The 20,559-nt window shown below is 33.3% G+C and overlaps 2 protein-coding genes across 2 annotated transcripts; one reads left to right on the top strand and one right to left on the bottom strand.

Moving 5' to 3' along the window:
• Nucleotides 1–102: 102 nt before the first annotated feature.
• On the bottom strand, nt 103–6,586 carry LOC142354698 (uncharacterized). The gene is made up of 3 exons (XM_075407062.1): nt 6,562–6,586; nt 696–898; nt 103–375 (listed from the first exon to the last, which is right to left on the bottom strand). Exons 2-3 carry the CDS (start codon nt 838–840, stop codon nt 104–106), a joined length of 417 nt encoding a protein of 138 aa, XP_075263177.1. The 5' UTR covers nt 841–898; nt 6,562–6,586; the 3' UTR covers nt 103.
• A 2,176-nt stretch (nt 6,587–8,762) lies between these two features.
• Nucleotides 8,763–19,934, top strand: LOC142354065 (uncharacterized). Its single transcript, XM_075406339.1, has 3 exons — nt 8,763–9,433; nt 9,551–9,942; nt 19,519–19,934. The coding sequence occupies exons 1-3, from the start codon at nt 9,230–9,232 to the stop codon at nt 19,814–19,816; spliced, it is 894 nt and encodes a 297-aa protein (XP_075262454.1). The 5' UTR covers nt 8,763–9,229; the 3' UTR covers nt 19,817–19,934.
• The last annotated feature ends 625 nt before the right edge of the window (nt 19,935–20,559 follow it).

The following is a 20,559-nucleotide window of genomic DNA, read 5'->3' as shown; positions in this document are numbered from 1 at the left end:
CACCGGTTAAAACGGTCATTTCTTATGTTTTTTTAGGCAAAATTTCTACCAGGGAACGTATATCACCTCTGGTTGTTATTCGGTTAAATGAAGACAAAAGCGATCAAACCTTGCAGAAATACCAACCTTTATCAAGATGCTGTTTCAGAACTCGATTGGCGGCATCCAGCTTCTTGTTCTGAGCCTCCGATGTGTTAAGGGCATTTTCTGCTACAGAGAGTTGGTCGTTTTGTTCACACAACTTTTGAGACATATCTTGAATTTCCTTTTGCTTCTGGGATAACTTGCTCTCCAGCTTTGCGACGGTTTCTTCAAGTCTGTTTTGGGTTTCGTGCTCTGAAACCCGGAGAGCTTCCTGTTTCTCCAGCTGGATTCCTACAGCAAAAATACTACCTTCAAAATAATTACCTTTTCCAAAAATTCTATTCTTTAAATTTCTTGCCCCTCCCCCATCAATGCTTTTGATCATAGTGGTTTTTGGTATCCCCCAGTGTTTTTACACCCCCCGTTATAAATTATATGTTGGTATATAGCACGTTATTATATAACAAATAGCACTTACGCCTAGGGGCCGTAAATATATAAGCCCACTAAGCTGAGGAGGGGGGGGGGGGCTGGGCAAACAGAATAGATCCGGTTTTTGTCTATCAAATGTTCTGTGACGACAATTTTTGCCGATTAAGACAACAACTTACTGAAGTCTTCAAGCTGCAACTTAGTTTGATTGAGATTTGAATGCAATTTTTTGTTCACTCGTTCAACTTGTGCAATCGTCTGTTTGTAGTCGTCCATTAATTGCTCCACATGTCCGAAATCATCCTCAATCTCTTGATGACTCATCGTTTCCAATGATTGCAAATCCAAAGTTGGTTTTTTGCTAGTTTGTGCAGTCTCGCTGCTGAAAAAGCAAAAAAGTCTCGCTGCTGAAAAAGCAAAAAATTCCCACCGTGAAAAATTTAACAGCTGCGGTAAACTTTAGCGCAGAATGCCTAAGCTGTTTAAAAGTGATTGTGGCAAAAGCTTTGTTTTTTTTGTGAGCGATGAAATTATCGCGGTATTTCTTAGAAAATAGCTCTCCTTCAGCAAGCTTGTATGTAGGCAGACTGTCAGCCTGATAGTTAGCTTGATTATTAGTAGGCAGATATTTAGTCTTTGCGCCACCAGTATTTTTTATACAAACTATTGTTCCGACCCCCACTTTAGTGAGGAGGAGGAACTATATACTCAACTGGGTTTTTTTTTGTTCAGTCAATTTTGGCGGATCGATATATTCATCGTAGAGAGTTGTGAGTGGTATCATTGAAAAGCCCGTCCAGCGTAGAATACGGAACTAAAAAGATTTTTTCGATTTTTGTTTTTTAAAGGGAGTTATAGAGGTTTAAAGTTTTGTAAACATTCGACTGTTTTTGTTCACATTTTCAGTAATTTTTGCTAAAATTTGGCACAATTTCGCTAATATAGTTCAAAATAAGTTAAAATTTTTAACGGCATAGTGTTGCTGCTACTCTTAGAAATAGAAGAGCTTTGCTGAATGGTTTGATTGAAGTTTTTTTGCTAAAATTTTTGATAAAATTTTCAAAATTCAAACTTTTTTCATCAAAAATGGCACAAAATATGCTTTTTTGGTCCACTTCATTAAAATTTGCCAGACTCAGTGACCTAGAAACCTTAAAACAGACTCCCTAATCTCAAAAAGAGCGCTTGTTGCAATTTGGGGCCTTATGAAAGTCTTCTGGAATTAAAACTTTGCCGTTTTTTGCAGATTTGTCTCGATAATTATACAAAATGCATCGTTCTTTTTATTAATATTTGAAGAATTCCACGCAACAATTGGTCTAATTCGCAAACACTTGGAACACTTGATCAGTTTGCTGTGCGCGAGACAAAATCAGGGAGAGGTTCGACAATATCATGGATTCTTAGAATTAGAGACTTTTTGGATTTTATTTTGATGCTGCCTTTTTTCAAAATGTTTTGCTTTTGTTTTTTTAATGTTAATTACTGACAAATTTTTTTATTCACGGCTGCGTTAATGATTGCTCTAATTTACGTTAATTTGAGGCCGAATGTAGATATAGTTTATTTTCAGAGAACCAAAGGGTTTTTATGGTTTTGAGGAAGAGTTTTAGTAAAATTTAACTGAATTCTTTTCTTTTGCCTTCAACTGTTATTCTTTTGGCAGTCTGAATCTTAAGTTTAACCACTCTAAATCTCTTCCTAAATTTCTTCCCCAAGAGGTGCAAGTGGACCTTTTTCTATTCTTTCGGTTGTTACCTAATGTCTCTTATGTTATTGATTGTATATGTTTTAGGGAAATTTCTGTGATTTTTTGAACTTGTCAATTTCTTATAATATTTTAGTCAACATTTTGTTTATTCTCAGTAAGTACAGGTCGATCTCTCCTCCGTATAGAAGACAAAATAATTTTTTGGCCGCTTGTTTTAACAGAAGGTTTTTTGCTTTTGGTACTACGAATTTTCATACAAAAATTTCCTTATTTTTTTGCATAATTTCCCATTTTTGCTGTTGTCTTTGTTTCTTTTGTAAATTGTAACATTATTTAACAACCTAACAGAACAAACTTTACAACATTTGAAACTGAACATCTTTTTGTTTGCCTAACATTTGGTTTGAAGGGCTGCGACACCGTTCTCTTGCAGAAATTGGTAGAGTTTTTTTTTCATTTTTGCCCTTTATTTGTTGTTAATTTTTGTTGTCATATGCCAAATTTTGTTTAACTAAAGGTCTGAGCGGCCAACTTTTGATAAACAAATGAACCTAATAAAAGATACCGGTAAATAGCTAATGGTTGTTTTGACTTTCGAAATAAATTTCTAAAAAAGAGTAATAGTATTCTTCAACTTATCCCTTTTTGTTCTGGTTTGCGTTTTTTTCGTATTATACAATGTTGTATCATTTTCAAAAATTAGCCTCATTATTTAGAGCTTATTATAATGTTTTGTTGAATCAAACAATAATTTTTTTGTTGTTTAAACGTTTTAAATGATGTCTTCAGGGCTTAAACAATTTGTTTTAGAAGAATTTTAGAATTTTAGAAGTTTAGATACTTTTCAGTTTTTGTGGTTCTTTTTGTTGTCATTTTGTGATATTCGTTATACAAAAAGACATCATGCTGGTCAAAGGAGACGCAAATGAAGATGTTATATTCTCGCGGTTATTATCTTATAAATTAAATGGCTTCAAAACTGGTTTAGTAAAGTTGCTTGTGAAAATTATTATTTCAGCTTGTATTTAATGTTATTCTATATTCTTATGATTTAGTCTCATTAATAACAGTCGCAATTAATTTTTCGAGTAGTTGCAAGACAAACTGTCTACTCTTTTAGTCGAAAGCTTTTGTTGGCAATGACTTTTGAAAATTTTTGTTTTTAATATAAAAAAGAGATAGATTTTTGAGATCTGCCAATTTTATTTCTGTTAAATTGTAGCTAAGCATCCCTATATACAATTCACATCATTTATCTATTGAAATACAATTTGCTCTTCATAACGGTTTTATTTTCCTCAAATGGTCTTTCTTCTTGGAACAACCAGTTTTGATAAAACCAATTTTTGTGATTTTTGCATATTTGCCTCTTTTTTGTAGGTTTTTGTTCTCTTTTCACAGTATCACAATAATGGGCTTCATTTGATTTACAAATTTTGTTGCCTTTAAAAAGGCAAACCTAGATTTTTATTGTTTTTAGTGATCAGCCTAATATCTAATTGATTGGGGGGACATCGTTTTCGTGCATAATTTTTCATGCAAAATTTTGTTTTTGTCTGTACTTGTCGTTTTTTTGTAGTCTTATGGCATGGCATATCTTGGATAATGAAAGGCCTCATTCCCTCTATTTTGAGGTATAAAAGACTCTCTCAATAATTTCATTTGATGCGTAATGTTTCTAAACAGTTCATATTTAATTATTTTTTTAAAAAAAGCAATGTTTTCAATAAATTTTGCCCCATTTGCTTATTTCTAGTCGACTTGTTGCCAAGTCGCATTTAGGAAAAGTCCCATATTCTCTTCCAAAAAAAGTGCCGGTCAATATTCCGCGTATAAAATTTATCTGATGCCATTTTGATTTTGTTATTAGTGGTTTTCAAAAAATGGACAAGGAAGTTTGGTCGTATTTAATATTTGTAACTATTTGATTTTTTTTGCCGTCTTTTCTGGTAGTCATATTATGGTAGCCACAGGTCTCATAGGCCCTCTAGAGTAGATTGTTTTTTTCTTTTAGTAGTTTGTTGAACGATATGTTGATATGTTAATTTTTTTTATCTCTTCCTCATTTGGTAGACAATTAAGTGAAAAATGTAGATGAGCGGGGTCGGAACCTAATGTGCAAACGCACATTACCGAGCCTCCTTGTTTGTTTTGTGTTTAAATGAGATTCACGCTATTTTAAGAAAGTCTGCGGTGAAGAGTAGTGAGTTGTGGCAAGATATTTTTCAAGGCTGCCAGTGCTTTTCAGGTGCAAAATTTATTGATTGTAAGTATCGCCTTTTTGTAAGAATGTCGATAGGTTCAAGTTGAATTTCAATTAAAACTATTCAGTATTAACTTAAGTCAAATAAAACTTCCAATAACTACTAACAACTAAAACTAACTGCAATTTTTGGTTGTCTTTTTTCTTGTTTTCACATACCTTTTCACATTTTATTGTAAATGTTTTCTGCTTGATTTACTTTTTAAAAATAACATTGAGTTTGAGCTGACAGTTTTTATCATTTTTTACTACAGCTGAGAAATACTCTCTCTAAATATTTTATATCAGTCCAGATTTTACACAGATTTTAGTCTTATCGGAACTGTTAATTACAAACTGAGAGAATCAAAATTGGTTGACAATTTTCAGAAAACTGGTTTTTTTTGTTTTCAGTGTTCATAGTTTGACCAAGGCCTGACACATTTTCTCTTGATTCTAATGTTGCCAAAATCTTATCAGTTAGAGTTTTATTTACGCGGAATTAATGCGCCTGTTTTCAAGAACTGTGCTATGTTGACCATTTTGTCATATAAATTACACATAGCAATGATCAACATTTAGCTCAATGTTCTAAGCGACGCTTAGAACTTTGAGCTAAAAAATGATGGTTTTCTCTTGTTTCTTATTTTGAAAATCAGTGTACAACTTAACTTCTTTTAAGAATTGTTAACATGCTGACTATTTTTGTCAATATATTTTTTAGTTGTTTATTTGTTTATCAATTATCTTCTCGTGTGATATTTTATGTCCTAACAGGAACAAAATTTTTCAATCTCCCACATGATAGTCAAACATATTTATTGTTGCTTTAAATGATTTTGTTGAAAAATTACAAAAATTGTCAAAATATGTCGTTGCTCTATTTTGCCAAGTTTATCACGCAATGTTGCGTCGGAAACGAAGAACAATACGATGCGTATGTTTGAAACCTTCTGCTTGACATTTTTAAACCGTCTTTGTTCCCAAATAAGATGCCAAATAAGAGGAATTAAACTTGTTCGATATGACGGAAAAGTGAGTCAAATATCCTATTGGGACAGTCTGAAACCAGTAGTTACAATAAAAAATGATTATTTATAGGAACTTTCCAAAAACACCAGTATAGTTTTGACACTTTATTTTTATATAGCAACTAACTGTTGTCAACTTGTTATGTCAATATGAAATGATTTTGATTTTGGTCCAGTCACCCGGGTTAACCTCATAATTGAAAAAGTTGAAAAATTGCAACGTCTTAATATTTCGTCTATGAAAATTTGTAGTTATAGAACTCTCTTAAGATGAAAGTTGCAATTTAACAAATTCTGTCTATCACGGTTCCGTTCCGCCTCTTAAAACTTTGAAAAAAATGAGTTTCAATAACTTTTTCAAGTTTTTCAAGACAGCGTTCTTTCCCCACCCTTGTGACCCTTGTGGGTCTTTCTGTGATCTTGATGCTATATTTTTTCCTCTCTTTGTGTTAGAGTTTTGCCTTATCCGGAACAAATTTGGTGTCTTAAAAGTTTTATTAGGAACCCAATTTTTTCTTAGACTTCTAATGTAGACTCGCCTTAGCCACGCAACAGTCCATTTGTGGTCTAAAAATTTCAAGAGGAGCCCCCAAGCAGCTTTAAAATCTATTGTTTTTGATTTATGGAGTCGTTGTTATCAGAGAATTTCATTTTATGACAAAGTTTTAATCCTAGAACTTCAATCTATTAAAATGTTCCTTATCAAACTACTTCCTTCTACGAAAAATTTTAACAGTAACAACTTCGTCAAACTTTTTTTGATCTATGACATCAATGATTCATAAAACGAAAGTTCTAAGAGAACAACTTTGGTTAACTCGGGCATCCTTTGTCAGAAATTTTTGTTGTCTGTTCAAATGGTAGCGAGCAACCTTAACCAGCTGAACTTTTTTACTACTTTGTGCTAGTCTTATCATTTATGAGGAAGTTTTTGAGAAACTAACCAAAACCATCCGATCAATTGTTTCCATTCAATACATCAGGAAAATCTAATTTTCTGAAGAGCAGTGTCACATTGTTGTATTAACTCATTTAATTCTAAATACATTTTAGCAACTCACCACGTATTGGTTTGTGTTTCAACATTGCTCCTTTCTTTGTCATATGATGATTGCAGTAGCCCCGCTGACCTCTCCTAAAAATAAATCAATCTTAAATTCATATTTTTTTCCTCATGCTAATTGGCTACTACACTTATGATAGGGTTGCAAATGAACGGAAATTATACAAATGAACGCAATACTGCATTTTCATTTTAATCTCTCATCAGTTATCTATTGATGAAATTTAATAACTGTATTAAGAAGATATCCATCGCGTAAGTCAATTTTTAACAATATTTTTGTTTTCAGGAAGTCTTATTCCAATTGATCTGCATTTTGAAAACGTAAAAATTTGTAAAATTTTTGAAGTTCAAAAGGCAAACAAAAAAATCCAAAATTTTAAAGTTTCCTTGTTAAATATTCGTTACAAACGATCAAAATTTTTGGACAATAACAAGTCAAGTCTTTTCAGCTATGTTCAAATCTTATTGGGTTCTTATTGCTGTGAAAAATCAGTGTAAGGCATACTGGGAAAGCAGAAATGACAGATATGGTTTAATTTTGATCCTTTTATCAAAGAGATCTTTGCACTCGAACAACCAATTTCAAAGGTAAAGCCTCTATCCATAAAGCCTCTATCCATAAAACCTCTGTCCACAAATTTTGGTCCTAGTTGATTTTAAAAGAAATTATTGACAACTTGAAACTTGAGAAAGTTGTCAATAATTTATTTTGAAATTCAAAATTTCCTAAAATTGGCAATTTCCGTGAATAATTGAAGATAGAAATTGAAAGTTTTTATTTGAGCAATGACACGTTCAAAAGATCATTTTAGGAAAAATCCATTTCCGGAGAGCTCTCCGCCTCTTTATTAGGCACAATTTGATTTTCTCAGTTAAGAACACTCGTCGTTCGGTTCCACTACTAGACGAAACAAGCTAAAAGTTAGTTGCTATTCCGAAATTGTTCCGCTGTTAAAAGCTAAAGAACATAAGAACATGAAATAATGCATCAGTATCAGCAAGAATTTTAATTACTGAGACTATTCGCACTAACTTTTTCAGGAATTACAAAAGAAAAGCGGCAATTTTAGTGATTTTTAACTGGTAATTTTTTTCTTATTTTTTCAATTCCATTTTTCTATTACAAAGAGCAATGAAACAGACATAAAGAATTTTTGTTAAGAATATCAGAAATCTGGGCATTGGAAAGAATTATAATTTATTGTCACTAGCTCGCCAGATTTTTAGTTTAATTTTTTTTATACTCTAAAATTTATGCAGATTTTTTTGCACCACTTTGCTCGCAATGTTGTTAGTTTCAGCTCCTATTTGCTTGCTTTATATTTTTTTCTTTGTTGCTCGTATCAATTTGTGAAGAAAAAGTTGGAGCTCTGCGAAAAATACTGCCCGGAGGTTGGTGGCAGAGCAAATCAGCGCTGAATCAGTCTAAAGTCATTCTGTTTTTTGTAGGACGGCCAGTACTCTGTTCATGTCAGAATTTACACTGGCCAGTCTGATTTTGAGTGAAGTTTTTCTCATGAAAATTAATATGTCCAGCGTGACTCCAGCCAACAAGGTTTGCGTTATATGAGGTTCAGACTTCCGCGTGGGCACTTGTAACATTTAATTTGCGTAGCAAGTCATAACCACTGCGCTAAATGGGCTTTGTGGAAGTTTCCTACAAACCAGCTTAAGCATAAATAGTGTGTATACTACTATGGTAATTACCAGTTATAAGCTACAAATGTATGAGTTTATTCTGCTCAGACTTTATTTTGGGTTAAGAGTATTTTTCAAACTATACAGGATAAATTTAGCCTGGGCGAACTCTATGACCTCAATTTATTTATAATGAAGAAATACTGCACATAAAGAAATCTAAAATATTCTGAAGATACAATGTTTCAGAACTGAATTAAATTTTTACTCTTGAAATGTGCTGGTTGACCGCTGAAAAGCTCTGAGACTCAATTCCGGGTGCCCAAAAATGAGCTCCCGTCACAAGCTTCTAATGGTCTTTGTGGAAACATTTTTTGATGAGTTCAAAAAAAGAACGTTTGATACTTTTCTGATACTTTTATGTAAAAAAATATTTGATAAACGGATATAGAGGTCAGCTGCTTCTTTAATCTAAACGTCCTCTTCAATACAAACAAAAATGGTACAGGAGCAAGGGAATTTAAAATGATATGTGCTTGAGAAACAGGAAAAACCACAGCTATGTTTACTCGCGTTTATTCCCTCAATGAAAAAGCACGCTTAAACGTTGTTTACTACAAATATATGTATTAGCTTAGCGTTTGACGCATTTTCAGTATCCGCGAAAAACGAATTGTAAACTGAAATTTTATGTGAGGATAAATTTAAGCTAACAAAGTAAAATTTGTTTTGCTAGTTACATATAGTTATATTTCCTCAAATTACATCGTTTTTTTTTTCGTGCAGAACTGTTTCAAGCCAAAATTTGTATTTGACTGTTTTCAAATGGTTGGCAACATTATAAAGCTTCTACCCAAAAATTTTGATCCTAGTTGGTTTTAAAAGAAATTAGTCAAATTCTTGACAAATTTCTCACAAACATAGTTGTGACCATTTCTTTTGAAAGGTGAAAAAAGCCATTTTTAATTGAAAGCATATTTCGTATTCAACTCTGCATTTCGTATTTACTTTTATTTGTCGTTATCATGTCTGACAATAACAGACCTCCACTTCCCGCGTATGGCTTCGATCAAACCTCGTATCCATCGGCTCCTCCCAGCTACTCTGAACAAATGCAGTTCCAGACCATGCCAGGTAGCCAGCAGTTCCAAGGACAACAACAACCGGGAATTGGGATGCCTGCTGCTAACCCAACACCTGTTTACAACTATTCTTTCGTGGGTCAACAGGTTATTAAGCATGAGTTTTTTTCAAATTTTAAAAATGATTAAATTTCCCATTTGAAAAAATTTTCGTCCTCGTTCAACAGTTCCCTCCGAATAATTGTTGACTTGTTTATTATTTAGCCCTCCTACCAACATACAACCATCCCTGAACCAAATTCTGTACCAGGAAACAACAATTGGAACCCTGGCCATGTTCCCCCTGGGGCCTTTATGCCCCAACCTCCGTTCCAAGCGTACCCACAATACCCAACGAATCCATACAGCACCACACCTGCACAACAAAATGCTGTCATTCCCGCACCAGACGCAAATTGGAGCCACAAACTTTTTGGGTGCTGTAACTACAACCCATCAGTTGCCATGGTAACGGCAGTATGTCCGGCCAAAACTCATCATGACTTGTCCAAGATGACCTCTAACCATATGACCTCTACCTTTGTGATAGGGCTTTATATTGCGACATTTGTCTTCGCACTGGGAACCATTATTGTTTTGTTGCTTGTTGATGTAAAGTAAGTTCTTCTTTTTTATGTTTATTTTTTCGCAATGCGGTTTGGTATTCGTCAAAAACCTTGGTATTCCTAAGCTAATATAATAATATGAATGTATTTACGGCCCCCAATTCCCGCGCAAAGTTATACCTGATTTGCATAATTTCCTGGTTCATACAAGTACCATAAATGTCCAACCATTTTCAAAAAAACTGCAGATGTTGTCTTATGATTTTTAGTTTGAAATTTGAATGAAGCTATGGCAAAAAAATTTAGCTCAAGAATTGATCATTTGAAAACATCATTTGGTGGCAGCAGTCATTTCAGCAATAACACAGAAACTTGCGACACATACGTGTCCAAAACTGTTCTTTAACCTCAGAGTAAAGTGCTCTCTCATCCTTATTAACAGCCGCGAAGCGATAGTGGCTATTAATAGGGACATCGTGGTTTTTTTTACGACTCGAATAGGAGTATTGGTTTTCTCTCGGTCTTTTTTTTTACAGGAAGTAGATTTGTTCACCCGGCATTTTGACCTAAAAGCGAAAGTGAGAAAAGCTGTCTTGGTAAACAGATTTTCGCTAAGCGAGAAAAGTTTTTTGATCATGCGCTGTGTTTAGTGAATGACTTTTTGACTTTGAAAAGTAGTTTTTGACTGAATGGCACATATAGATAACAGTTTTTAGCCGTTTTTTCGTCTAAGTGGCCCATTTTTTTGCTTTTAATTTGGTTTCTTGAAGAAATAAAGTTTATTCGATACTATATTAAAATGCCAACCTCGGATATTGATGCCACAGTGTTTTGCAGAGCCTGAAAATGCGTTTCGAGTTGAAAATTGTCACATGTTTCTTGATTTTTTAGTTAATTTTTGGCTTTTTTTCTGTTAATTTCTTCATTTTCGGATCTCTTAACCGTCTTTTTGTCAAAATCAGTTAATATGGCAACTTCTGTTTGATAATTCATATACTCATTGCCTCTTTCTACCTCAGTGTGATTTTGTTTTATTAAATTGTACATATGCTAATCCGATTTTGGTTGTTTTTTCCGATTTTCGTCAGTTTTTTTGTTTGTATTTTAGATGTAATTGCTAGAAATAGTCTTTTTGTGCAACATGCACTTGGACTTTGTGCAACGTGGACTTTAATTTCGTTTCAATAAAAATTCAATCAATTTGTGGCGTTAAGTTTTTGAAAAAACACTCAAAACTTTCCTAAATGCAGTCTTAAAAGTTTTTGACGATTTTTTTTGCAAAATGTTTCAATGTTTCGTATTTATGAGTTCTGCTTTTTCCTATTTATTTGTCCTCTTCAGGAGATTAGATGTCTGTATCGGATGACTAGTTATCTTTTCTATGTCTTGATTATATTGATTTTTTCAGTTATTAAAAATGAATTTCAGCTTTTTCTTAGATTTTCGTCATTTCTTTGGTTTGCAATTGATTTCTTTCAACATAAGGCAGTACTGAGAGTTTGATATCAAGCCTTTTCCAAAATTTCCACTTATCAATTTTTACTGCAATTTTCGTCAGGCCTTTGTATTAATTTAAAGGATTTTTTTTGCCTTTGAATATTCTTCTGCTGCTTTTGATCAATTTAATTTTTGAATTTTTATGAAATCACGTTCTCTAGCATATGTACAACAAGGAACAAGTAATTGTTGTTTTTGTCTTAATTGCGGTGATTAGAAGTGTAATTATAGTTTTTTTCTGATTCTTAAGTTTGAGCTTTCTGTTTTGAAAAGATTTAACTTAGTTTCTAAGATTATTATCTACCGTTCGCTTTCGCGATCTTTTTCAGATTAGAATCATGAATTATTTGAGGGCAGTTGATAACCTTGTCAGCTTTTTCAGACTATCACTTTTTTGACCACTTTAATTATTTCGGTTTTTTTTAACGTTACCAAACGTTTTCAATAACATAAAATTTTGCTGCATTTTGTTTCTCTGGGTGACAGTGATTTAAGTTTCACCAATTTTTAGAGCAGGCCTGGAGAGTTAGTGAGTTATTGTTTTAAAACAAAAAGTAGTGGCTTCCACTGCAGTTGCGGTTTTGTTAGTGAGGTTTTGACGCTTCGAGTCGCTTCCGGAATTCTTCCGGCTATGTTTTACAATTCAAAGAATTTGAATTGTATTGGGGTGCTGAGTAGTGATTTTGGTCACGCCGAAACAGGAAGTGGAGCGAAAAAGCTAGTGGTTTTGGTGAAATTTTTTCGCTTTAATTTTCGAGCAGAGTGAGAATACGGTGTTTGAACAAAAATTCGCTTTCTCGGTAATGATTTTTTGTTCACATGCGGCAATTTCACTTTGAATTTTTTTTTTTGATTGTTAGGATCGGAGTTTTTTTCTAATTGGTTTTCCGATTCCATTCATAGTTCATTCTAGACCTAATTTTTTGTTTGAACCGAACTTTCATTTCTCGCAAAAGGTCTTACATTTTCATGCGGCATTTTTACATTGATTTTTTGTTTTTTTATTTTTTTGATCTGATTTTTTTAGAAATGGTTTTTCCAATTCACTCCTAGTTCGCTCTATGTCTAGTTTTTTGTTTAGTCAAGGAAAATTTTTTGAAATGTATGTCAGGACTTGTCCTGCTATGTTTTTTTTAACTCGTCGTCTCCATTGATGATTCTCGCCAGCTGACTTCGTTCAATTGATTGTTTCAATTTTAGTGATTTCTACTGCTTTACAGTTAAAATTTGTGTGCGGGACGTCATTTTTTCTGCTTTTAGGTCAATTGCGTGAATTACCTCAATCAAAAAATAACTTCTGAACTCGCTCAATGAACTTTTTTTAATGAACAATTACTATTTAAAGGTCAATAGTCAGCATCTAAGTAGTGCCAAACGTATATGCTCTAATTCTTGAGTATTAGAGCAAATTGCAATGAATTTTAAAAGTTTTTTTGATTATTTTATGCCCCTTTCTGAGTTTAACGATCGTTACTGGCCAACAAAACTTTTAATGTCTTGCCCATAGATAAACTAATAGAATTCTAGAGACAAAAAATTGTTTGGAACTTGTTTTTTTTGCGATATCGGGAAACAATTATCTCAAATTTCGCAATTTTCAGTTTTTTTCTGTTCGATTAGATAACTAACAAGAATCAAGACTGGAAAACTAGAAGTTGTAGAGTCTAAGCTCATCATAGAGATTATTCCCAGCTCTCTCTCTCTCTCTCTCTCTTTCTGTTGGTTGGGGTTTCTTTCATTCTCATTCTTGCTCACGTTTTATCTTCCTCACACTACCTCTCTCTTTCCTTAACGCTTTTGTTGATGCCGCACATCAGCTGCTGTTATGTGGCGTGATGTAATCATCTAATGCACTCTTTAACGTTGAATTGTAATAGAAGGTTGATCATAAGAGACATATATAGCAGTTTTTAAGAACTCTTAATAATTGTTCTCAAACAAAATTTTCAGCAATTATATTAGTCCTGTTGGTCTTTTTCAAGCGATTTTTCGCTTGACAGTTTTTTTTCGGACCCAATTGATCTTTTTGTCCTCAGAAACTGGACAAAAAGGTAGCGCCCCGTGGGTATTAGGTCCTCTTAGAGCCTTTCAGCTCACTATTCTCCAAAAATGCAATTCACAAACTGTTTTGGAGACATATATTTATGGTGTGAAGGGCGGTGGTAAAAAAATGATAGCCCAACCCTCTCCGACCCCCATATCAGTCCCGTTTACTTCACCCCCTCCCCACCCCTATAGTTTCTAGATGTAACGGAATGTTTTTCAAGGTTTTAATAACACCTATTTAAGCAATTTTTTAAAATACTTTAAGCAATTTTTTATTTTTTTTTAGCTTTCTTTGATTTTTGCTGGTACCAGGGACCTACTTCAAGGTTTGATAATAAGCAGTTGCAGTGGCGTGATGTAATCATATAATGCACTCTTTAACGTTGAATTGTAATAGAAGGTTGATCATAAGGGACATATATAGCAGTTTTTAAGAACTCATTAATAATTGTTCTCAAACAAAATTTTCAGCAATTATATTTGTCCGGTTGGTCTTTTTCAAGCGATTTTTCGCTTGACAGTTTTTTTTCTGACCCAATTGATCTTTTTGTCCTCAGAAACTGGATAAAAAGGTAGCGCCCCGTGGGTATTAGGTCCTCTTAGAGCCTTTCATCTCACTATTCTCCAAAAATGCGATTCACAAACTGTTTTGGAGACTTATATTTATGGTGCGAAGGGCCGTGGTAAAAAAAATGATCGCCCAACCCTCTCCGACCCCCATATCAGTCCCGTTTACTTCACCCCCTCCCCACCCCTATAGATTCTAGATGTAACGGAATGTTTTTCAAGGTTTTAATAACACCTATTTAAGCAATTTTTTAAAATACTTTCAGCAATTTTTTAATTTTTTTTAGCTTTCTTTGATTTTTGCTGGTACCAGGGACCTACTTCAAGGTTTGATAATAAGCAGTTGCAGAGTTTCTGGAGCTATCGGAATGCTTTTCAATATTTTAATAACTCTAGTTTTTTGCAATTTTTTGATAAAACTAAATTTTTTCAAATTATTAGAAAATTTTTATCATGTTCAAAGTCTATGGATCTTTAGGAGCCAGTGAAACTATTTAAGGCCTGAAAAAGGAATACGGGCTAGTTTTTTGAGACAAGGAAATTGTTCTGCAGATATTATTATCACAAAGTTAAGGAAGATTTCGTTAAATTTGCCATTTTTTTTATTCTTTTTTAATTATTTTATGTCCTTTTCTGAGTTTAACGATCCTTAATGGCCTACAAAACTTTTTATGTCTTCGGAATTGGTAGCATGACAGAATTTCAGAGCCAAAAAACAGTTTGAAACTTTTTTCACTGCCATATCTGGAAACTTTACTGTCAGTTTTTTCACTTTTTTCTGCATGACTTCATAACTAACGAGGGTAGAAAACTAGAAGCTGCAGAGTCGAATCTCATCATGGAAAGTATTTCTAGCTCTCTCTCTCTCTCTGTCAGTTGCTATTTCTTTCCTTTTCTTTCTTGTTCAAGTTTTATCTCTCTCACACTATCTCGCTCTCTCTCTCTCTCTCTCTCTCTCTCTCTCTCTCTCTTTCCTTAACTCATATTGATTCCGCATATCAGCTGCTGTTATGTGGAGTTATGTCATTATCTTTTACACTCACTAGCGCTGATTTTTAATAGAAATTTTTAACATAAAAGTTTTAAATAGCATTTTTAGTTTTCTATAGCTTAATTGACTCCGCCCCCCACATCAGCCCCCCGTCGTTTGAGAGCAATTCGCCCGACGTTAGTCGGCTATGTTTGTGGAACACAACTTGGAAAACCTTTTGCAGGTCAACATTGAGTGCATTTTCAAGGTTAGAGACTCAACTCAAAAATCCAGAACGGTCAATTTGATAAAAATTTTGTCAGATTGAAATTCATTTGCGCAGTCAGTTATTTTGAAAGGTGGAATCTTTCACAAAACCTTGACGTACGAAAAAAGCAATCAACAGAAAAAGGTAACTGGCTCAAAGGAACAATAACAACATGTGGCAGAAATTGATTATTTGTTTATAAAATTTTACAACAAGAAAAAATCACTATATTGAAGACTTTGCTGCATTGGAAATTCTTGATTAATAATCTGCTACAATCGCTCAATTGCGATCAATTTTTAACTAGCCAAACAAAAAAGATTTTTGAAGACATTCTGTTTCATGTTAAGGTGAATAACTACAAAAACAGAAGTTAAAGTCTTCTACAATTCTCTAAAAGCTTCCTTTTTTATGAATATGAATTACCTCATGCTAGTGAATTCAGAAAGTTTTTAACCCATTCTCTACTGGGGCTACCTGGAGAAAAATGGGTTCTGAAGCCGAGTAAGAAGTAGTAAGAAAGAAGTGAACAGAGAGAAACGATAACGATTTTCTTTTTTCCTCCCAAGAAATTAATTGTTCCGACCCACTTGTGGGGCGAGGAACTATATACTGAAATGGGTTTTTCTTTTGTTCAGTCAATTTTGACCGATCGATATATTCATCTTAGAAAATTGAGACTGGTATATTTAGAAAGCCCGTCCAGTATGGAACTGGACCGTCTTTCTAAGCCCGTCCAGTATGATTTTTTGATTTTCGTTTCTTAAAGGGAGTTATCGAGGTTTAAAATTTTGTGAATAGTAAACAGAATTCCGTTGTTTTATTCACATTTTCGGTATTTTTGACCAAACTATTTTCAAATTTGCAACAATTTGTTAAAATTGTTAATAACAAGGCTAGTGGATTAATTTTCAAAGACAGATCAAACTTGCCTATAGGTTTTATCCGACTCTTTTTGTAGTAAAGTTTTCCAGTTTGAGACTTTTTATAACCAAATATTGCTATAAATATGACTTCTATCACTTTTTGTTTAAATATACCTGACGAATAGACCTAACTTCTGCCGTCACAATCTTTGAAAACTCCAAAAAATACTACTTGTAGTGTTGCGTCACATAGGAGGCTTCTGGAATTAAAAAATTGCTAGTTTTTGATTTTTCGGAAAAACAATTTAATAATTTTCCAAAATGCATAATTATTTTTTGGCTTATTGATAATATGTTATTATGATATTATGTTATTAAATTACGACAGCGTGGTTTTCGAAATAGTTCCTCCTTTTTGTTTTTTTTGTTAATTACTGGCAAGAAGGATTTCAGACCAATGCCTAATTAATGACAGATCGTATTTAGAACATAATTAGGCCAAATAATTATATAAAATGACTTCAGAGAAAAGCTCAAGGTTTCTTTGAAAGTGTGTTTTTGTAATTTTTAATTAATTTCTTTTGTTTTAACTTCATTTGTCATTCTTTATGCAGTCTCATGACTTGATCTTATTAAATAAATATCGAATTGGATTCTTTTCTAGCTAAAGATGTTCCTTTATAACGCCCTCAAATGTTATCTAATCCCTCTTATGACTTTGTTTCATTTTTTTTAAAAGAGAATTTCTGTGGAATCTTGAATTTAACCAATTTTAATTCTTTTTTCTGTCCATATGTAGCTTTGACTCACTATATTTAGGACAAAATTTATTCCAACTGAAGTAAAATAGTCTTTCTAGAGTGGCTGTTTATTCAACTAATAATTTCTTGGCTTCCTTAGAACAAAAATTCACGAAACTTTTACAATTTTCGTACGTTTGCCTATGTGTGAGTTTGTTACTTGTTCCTTCTTCAAATGATCACAATTAGAACACCTCTAAATGTCGTCGAGGAAATGCACAAAAAAACTTATTAAGATTTCAGTGGATAGCTTATAGTTTTAACGGCTGCGAAACCGTTCTCTCGCAAATTTTATTGGGTGGATTTTTTTTGTTTCTGCCTCTAATTGTCTCCTTTCTTGTCGTACGGGAAATTACTGAAAATCAAGAAGCCTTAATTGCCTATTTGGATATTTAGAGGAATCTATTTAATGATTTCAGACTAAAGCTAACGATTTTAATCACTTTCAATTAATATTTTTAAAGAAAGTTTTTTTGTATTTCCCAATTATTTCCCAACTTTTGTAACTTAGTGTCATTAGTCAGAGAACTCATCATTTTTCTTTTAACCAAAAAAACTGGTGCTGTTGTTTATAATTTGATTGATGTCTTTAGAGCTTAGAAATGTGTTTGCAAGAGATCTTTTGTGGTTACAGATGAAAAAAGACTGAAGCAAAAATGCACACTTTTTGTTAATTTAAAGTTTCCAACGGTTTTCAATGTCTTATAGTCTTAATGGCTTCAACAATGTGATTTCAATCAATTGTTTATTTTTTTTGTCGTAGTATGATTTGATATCACTAACCACAAGCATACCTGGCTAGCTGTGCAGGTGCAGTTTAATCTGTTCTTTGTTTTACCTGCAAAGCTCATGATTTAATTGAGATTTCGAAAACATTTCTTTGAAATCAGTGGATTTTTGAGATTTGTGACAAATAACTTAATCCATTCAATTTTGTTGTTCGATATCTGTCGCCAGGTCTCTGTAAACGAAGTCTCTTAATGACCATGATTCAATCTTCATAATGAGTTGGTTTTCAACTAGTTGTCTCCTCGCTCTGGCTCTACGATTTTTCATATAAAAACGTTAGATTTTTTTTTACCTTATTGGTGTTTTTTGTTTCCTTGTCACGTTATCACACCAATGCGGTGTTTCTATTGGTTATGAAAACAAGAACGCAATGGGAGATAATTCATGGTCTCTATTGACAGATTATTTTTTTTTTAAAGATTGCGACACTGCTTTCTTGTTATATTTAATTAATTTTTCTGTTTTTTTTCTGTTCTGTTTGTGGTCGCTTGACATATAATGTATTATGACAGACCTCGATTGCTTCCTCTGAAGTGTAAATTAACCTTCTCAGAAAACCGATTTGATTCCTATTGGTTTTATTCATTTTGAAGTTGTTTTTTTTCACAATTAGAACATATTTTTGAGTTTTGCTTTCTTTGCTCGTCTTTGTCGACCTGTTACCGAGTCTCATTATTGACAGGTTTCATATTTTATCTAAAAAAGTACCGGTTAGTTTGTTTAGTTCAGATTTTATCCCTATTCTTTTTTTTATTAAGTTTTTTATTATAGACATCGAGTTTTGATTGTAGCTATTGTTTATAACTATTTGACTTTTATGTAACTCAGCCCTCTAACCCAGCTTTTTTTTCACTTTGTTATTTCCTAAACGATATGTGAAATTTTGAAAGTGTCTATCTCTTCTTCATTTGATAGACGGTTAAATCAAAACGTGGATAAGCGTGGACGCGACATTATGTGCAAACGCACATTACCAAGCCTCCTTGTTTATTCATTTCTTCTATTAAAATCTGACTTATTTTTAATTGAGCTAATATTTAATCAGCTGAAACACATAACATCTTTTTCGATTGTTTACGTTTTATATTTCTGTTTGTGAAATTTCAGAAGAGGTCATTTGTACGAAACTACCGTCAAATTGAACTCTTGAACATTTAGAAAACTTACTTTCACTTTTTTTTGTAAATGGCAGAAAGATATTACAAAGTAGGTTTTCCAAAAACTGTTTTTGTACATTACCATATCTTTTATAAGGTTTTTTAAGGTTCTATTGATATCCAAAATCTAAAATCACAAGAGTAAATCTAAGTCAGGCATCAAGAGGAAGAGATAGAATCCATGAAAAGTAGAAAAATTGGTTGGATTTTCCTTCACTTTTCTGTGTTTCAAATCGATTTTTCCAATTTTTTTAAAACAAAACTTGACTTTGTTTTTTAACAAGTTTGTGAAATCTAAGTATTGCTGAGATAACGTAATATCAAATCTACAAATACCTTTAATTCTTTATCCTAACTAGAGATTCTTTTTTTCTTTCATACTTATTTGTACTTTCGGTTTTTCCAACTTCTCCCATTTTAGACCTTTGCTAAAATTTGTACCTTATTCAAAAGCAAAGAACTTCCGAGAGCTACGATCTGAGGTTTCGCTTTTTTCTCTATTATGTATAAACAGAAATTGAAAAATTTTACCAGTACTGAAAAAAAGCCCGCCTCGCATATACATATATTCCCCCATTTTCAAAAATATTGGAACCATAATAATAAGTTTTTGAGTTACGGAGAGCTGTTTATCAAACTGTGTTCATATGACCCGTGTTCGTTTCAGCGATGAAGATGGCGTATCTGTACCCTACCACTTTGCCCGAATTCTAATCCCAACTCTGTTCGTGTTCTGCTTCGTCTATTGGTTCCTTCTTGTAGTCAAATACAGAACTCAAATCAGACGTTTCTTCAGAATCAAAGGAGGCGCCGATTCCGACTGTCTTCTTTCTCTATTTTGCGCCCAGTGTGTTCTGTGTCAGTTAAAGGCGGAGTTGGAGGAACAGAAGAAGAAACTGAATCCACCTGGTGGAGTTTTTAACATTCCGATCAGGATGTCAAGGCGGACTACAAGACGCTTCTGAGTGTCATTAGTCTCAGGAAATTTGGAAACCCCAAATTTTGTAAATTAATAATTATAAGAAAACGGTCATATATGATGCTGCAGAGATTGTTGATCGAAATTAATATGGGTTCTTTTAATTGAGAAACGGTCAAAGAGTATTTATAGAAAACAGCTACAATTCATTTTTGATCAAATATTTGATCCAAATTGAATCGTTGCCGGTTGTTCTATACGTAGCCAGTGACAGTTAAAACAATCCATATCGATTCCTATCTGTTATAAGTGAACAGAAAAAAAAATCTGTAGAGCAAAATATTCCTCTGTAGTGTTTTGTATCTGTTGCGAAATGTTGAACTACTCGTGATATGATCATATATATTATGATGAGCTATCTTCTGTAACAGAGGCAATTACTGCAGTGATTTATACAGTAGATTATTTCAATATTAACACTCAAGAAAATGATTTGAAAAACGAGGTTTGAACCCCTGTGGGGACGATTCTTTTTTTGTAAGAACACGGAGAATACTGAGAACGCGGTGAAAATTAATAATTCACTGCGATTCACCGCATTCACCGCAAAAAGATGTAAGAAATACGCGGTGAAAAATATTTTTTTCACCGCATTTCACCGCATTTCTTACGAAAACTCACCGCCAAACCTCGACCCCGGATTTAAATCCTATGTACTTTGTTTTTTGTAAACTTGATGTGTGGAGGCAACCAAGGACCAAAATAGAAACCATTTTGATGCAAAGTATT

This window comes from Convolutriloba macropyga, chromosome 15 (genome assembly GCF_964194025.1).
Source record: "Convolutriloba macropyga chromosome 15, txConMacr16.3, whole genome shotgun sequence".
In the NCBI taxonomy this organism is placed as follows: domain Eukaryota; kingdom Metazoa; phylum Xenacoelomorpha; order Acoela; family Convolutidae; genus Convolutriloba; species Convolutriloba macropyga.
The sequence above is the reverse complement of the archived record's forward strand: the minus strand, read 5'-3'. Positions and strand labels throughout refer to the sequence as shown.

Coding starts and splice junctions, on each gene's coding strand:
- LOC142354698 (XM_075407062.1), bottom strand. CDS start 840: ATGAGTCATCAAGAGATTGAGGATGATTTCGGACATGTGGAGCAATTA. Junction 376..695: donor GTTGCAGCTTGAAGACTTCA/GTAAGTTGTTGT, acceptor TTTTTGCTGTAG/GAATCCAGCTGGAGAAACAG.
- LOC142354065 (XM_075406339.1), top strand. CDS start 9,230: ATGTCTGACAATAACAGACCTCCACTTCCCGCGTATGGCTTCGATCAA. Junction 9,434..9,550: donor ATTCTTTCGTGGGTCAACAG/GTTATTAAGCAT, acceptor TTTATTATTTAG/CCCTCCTACCAACATACAAC. Junction 9,943..19,518: donor TTGTTGCTTGTTGATGTAAA/GTAAGTTCTTCT, acceptor TGTTCGTTTCAG/CGATGAAGATGGCGTATCTG.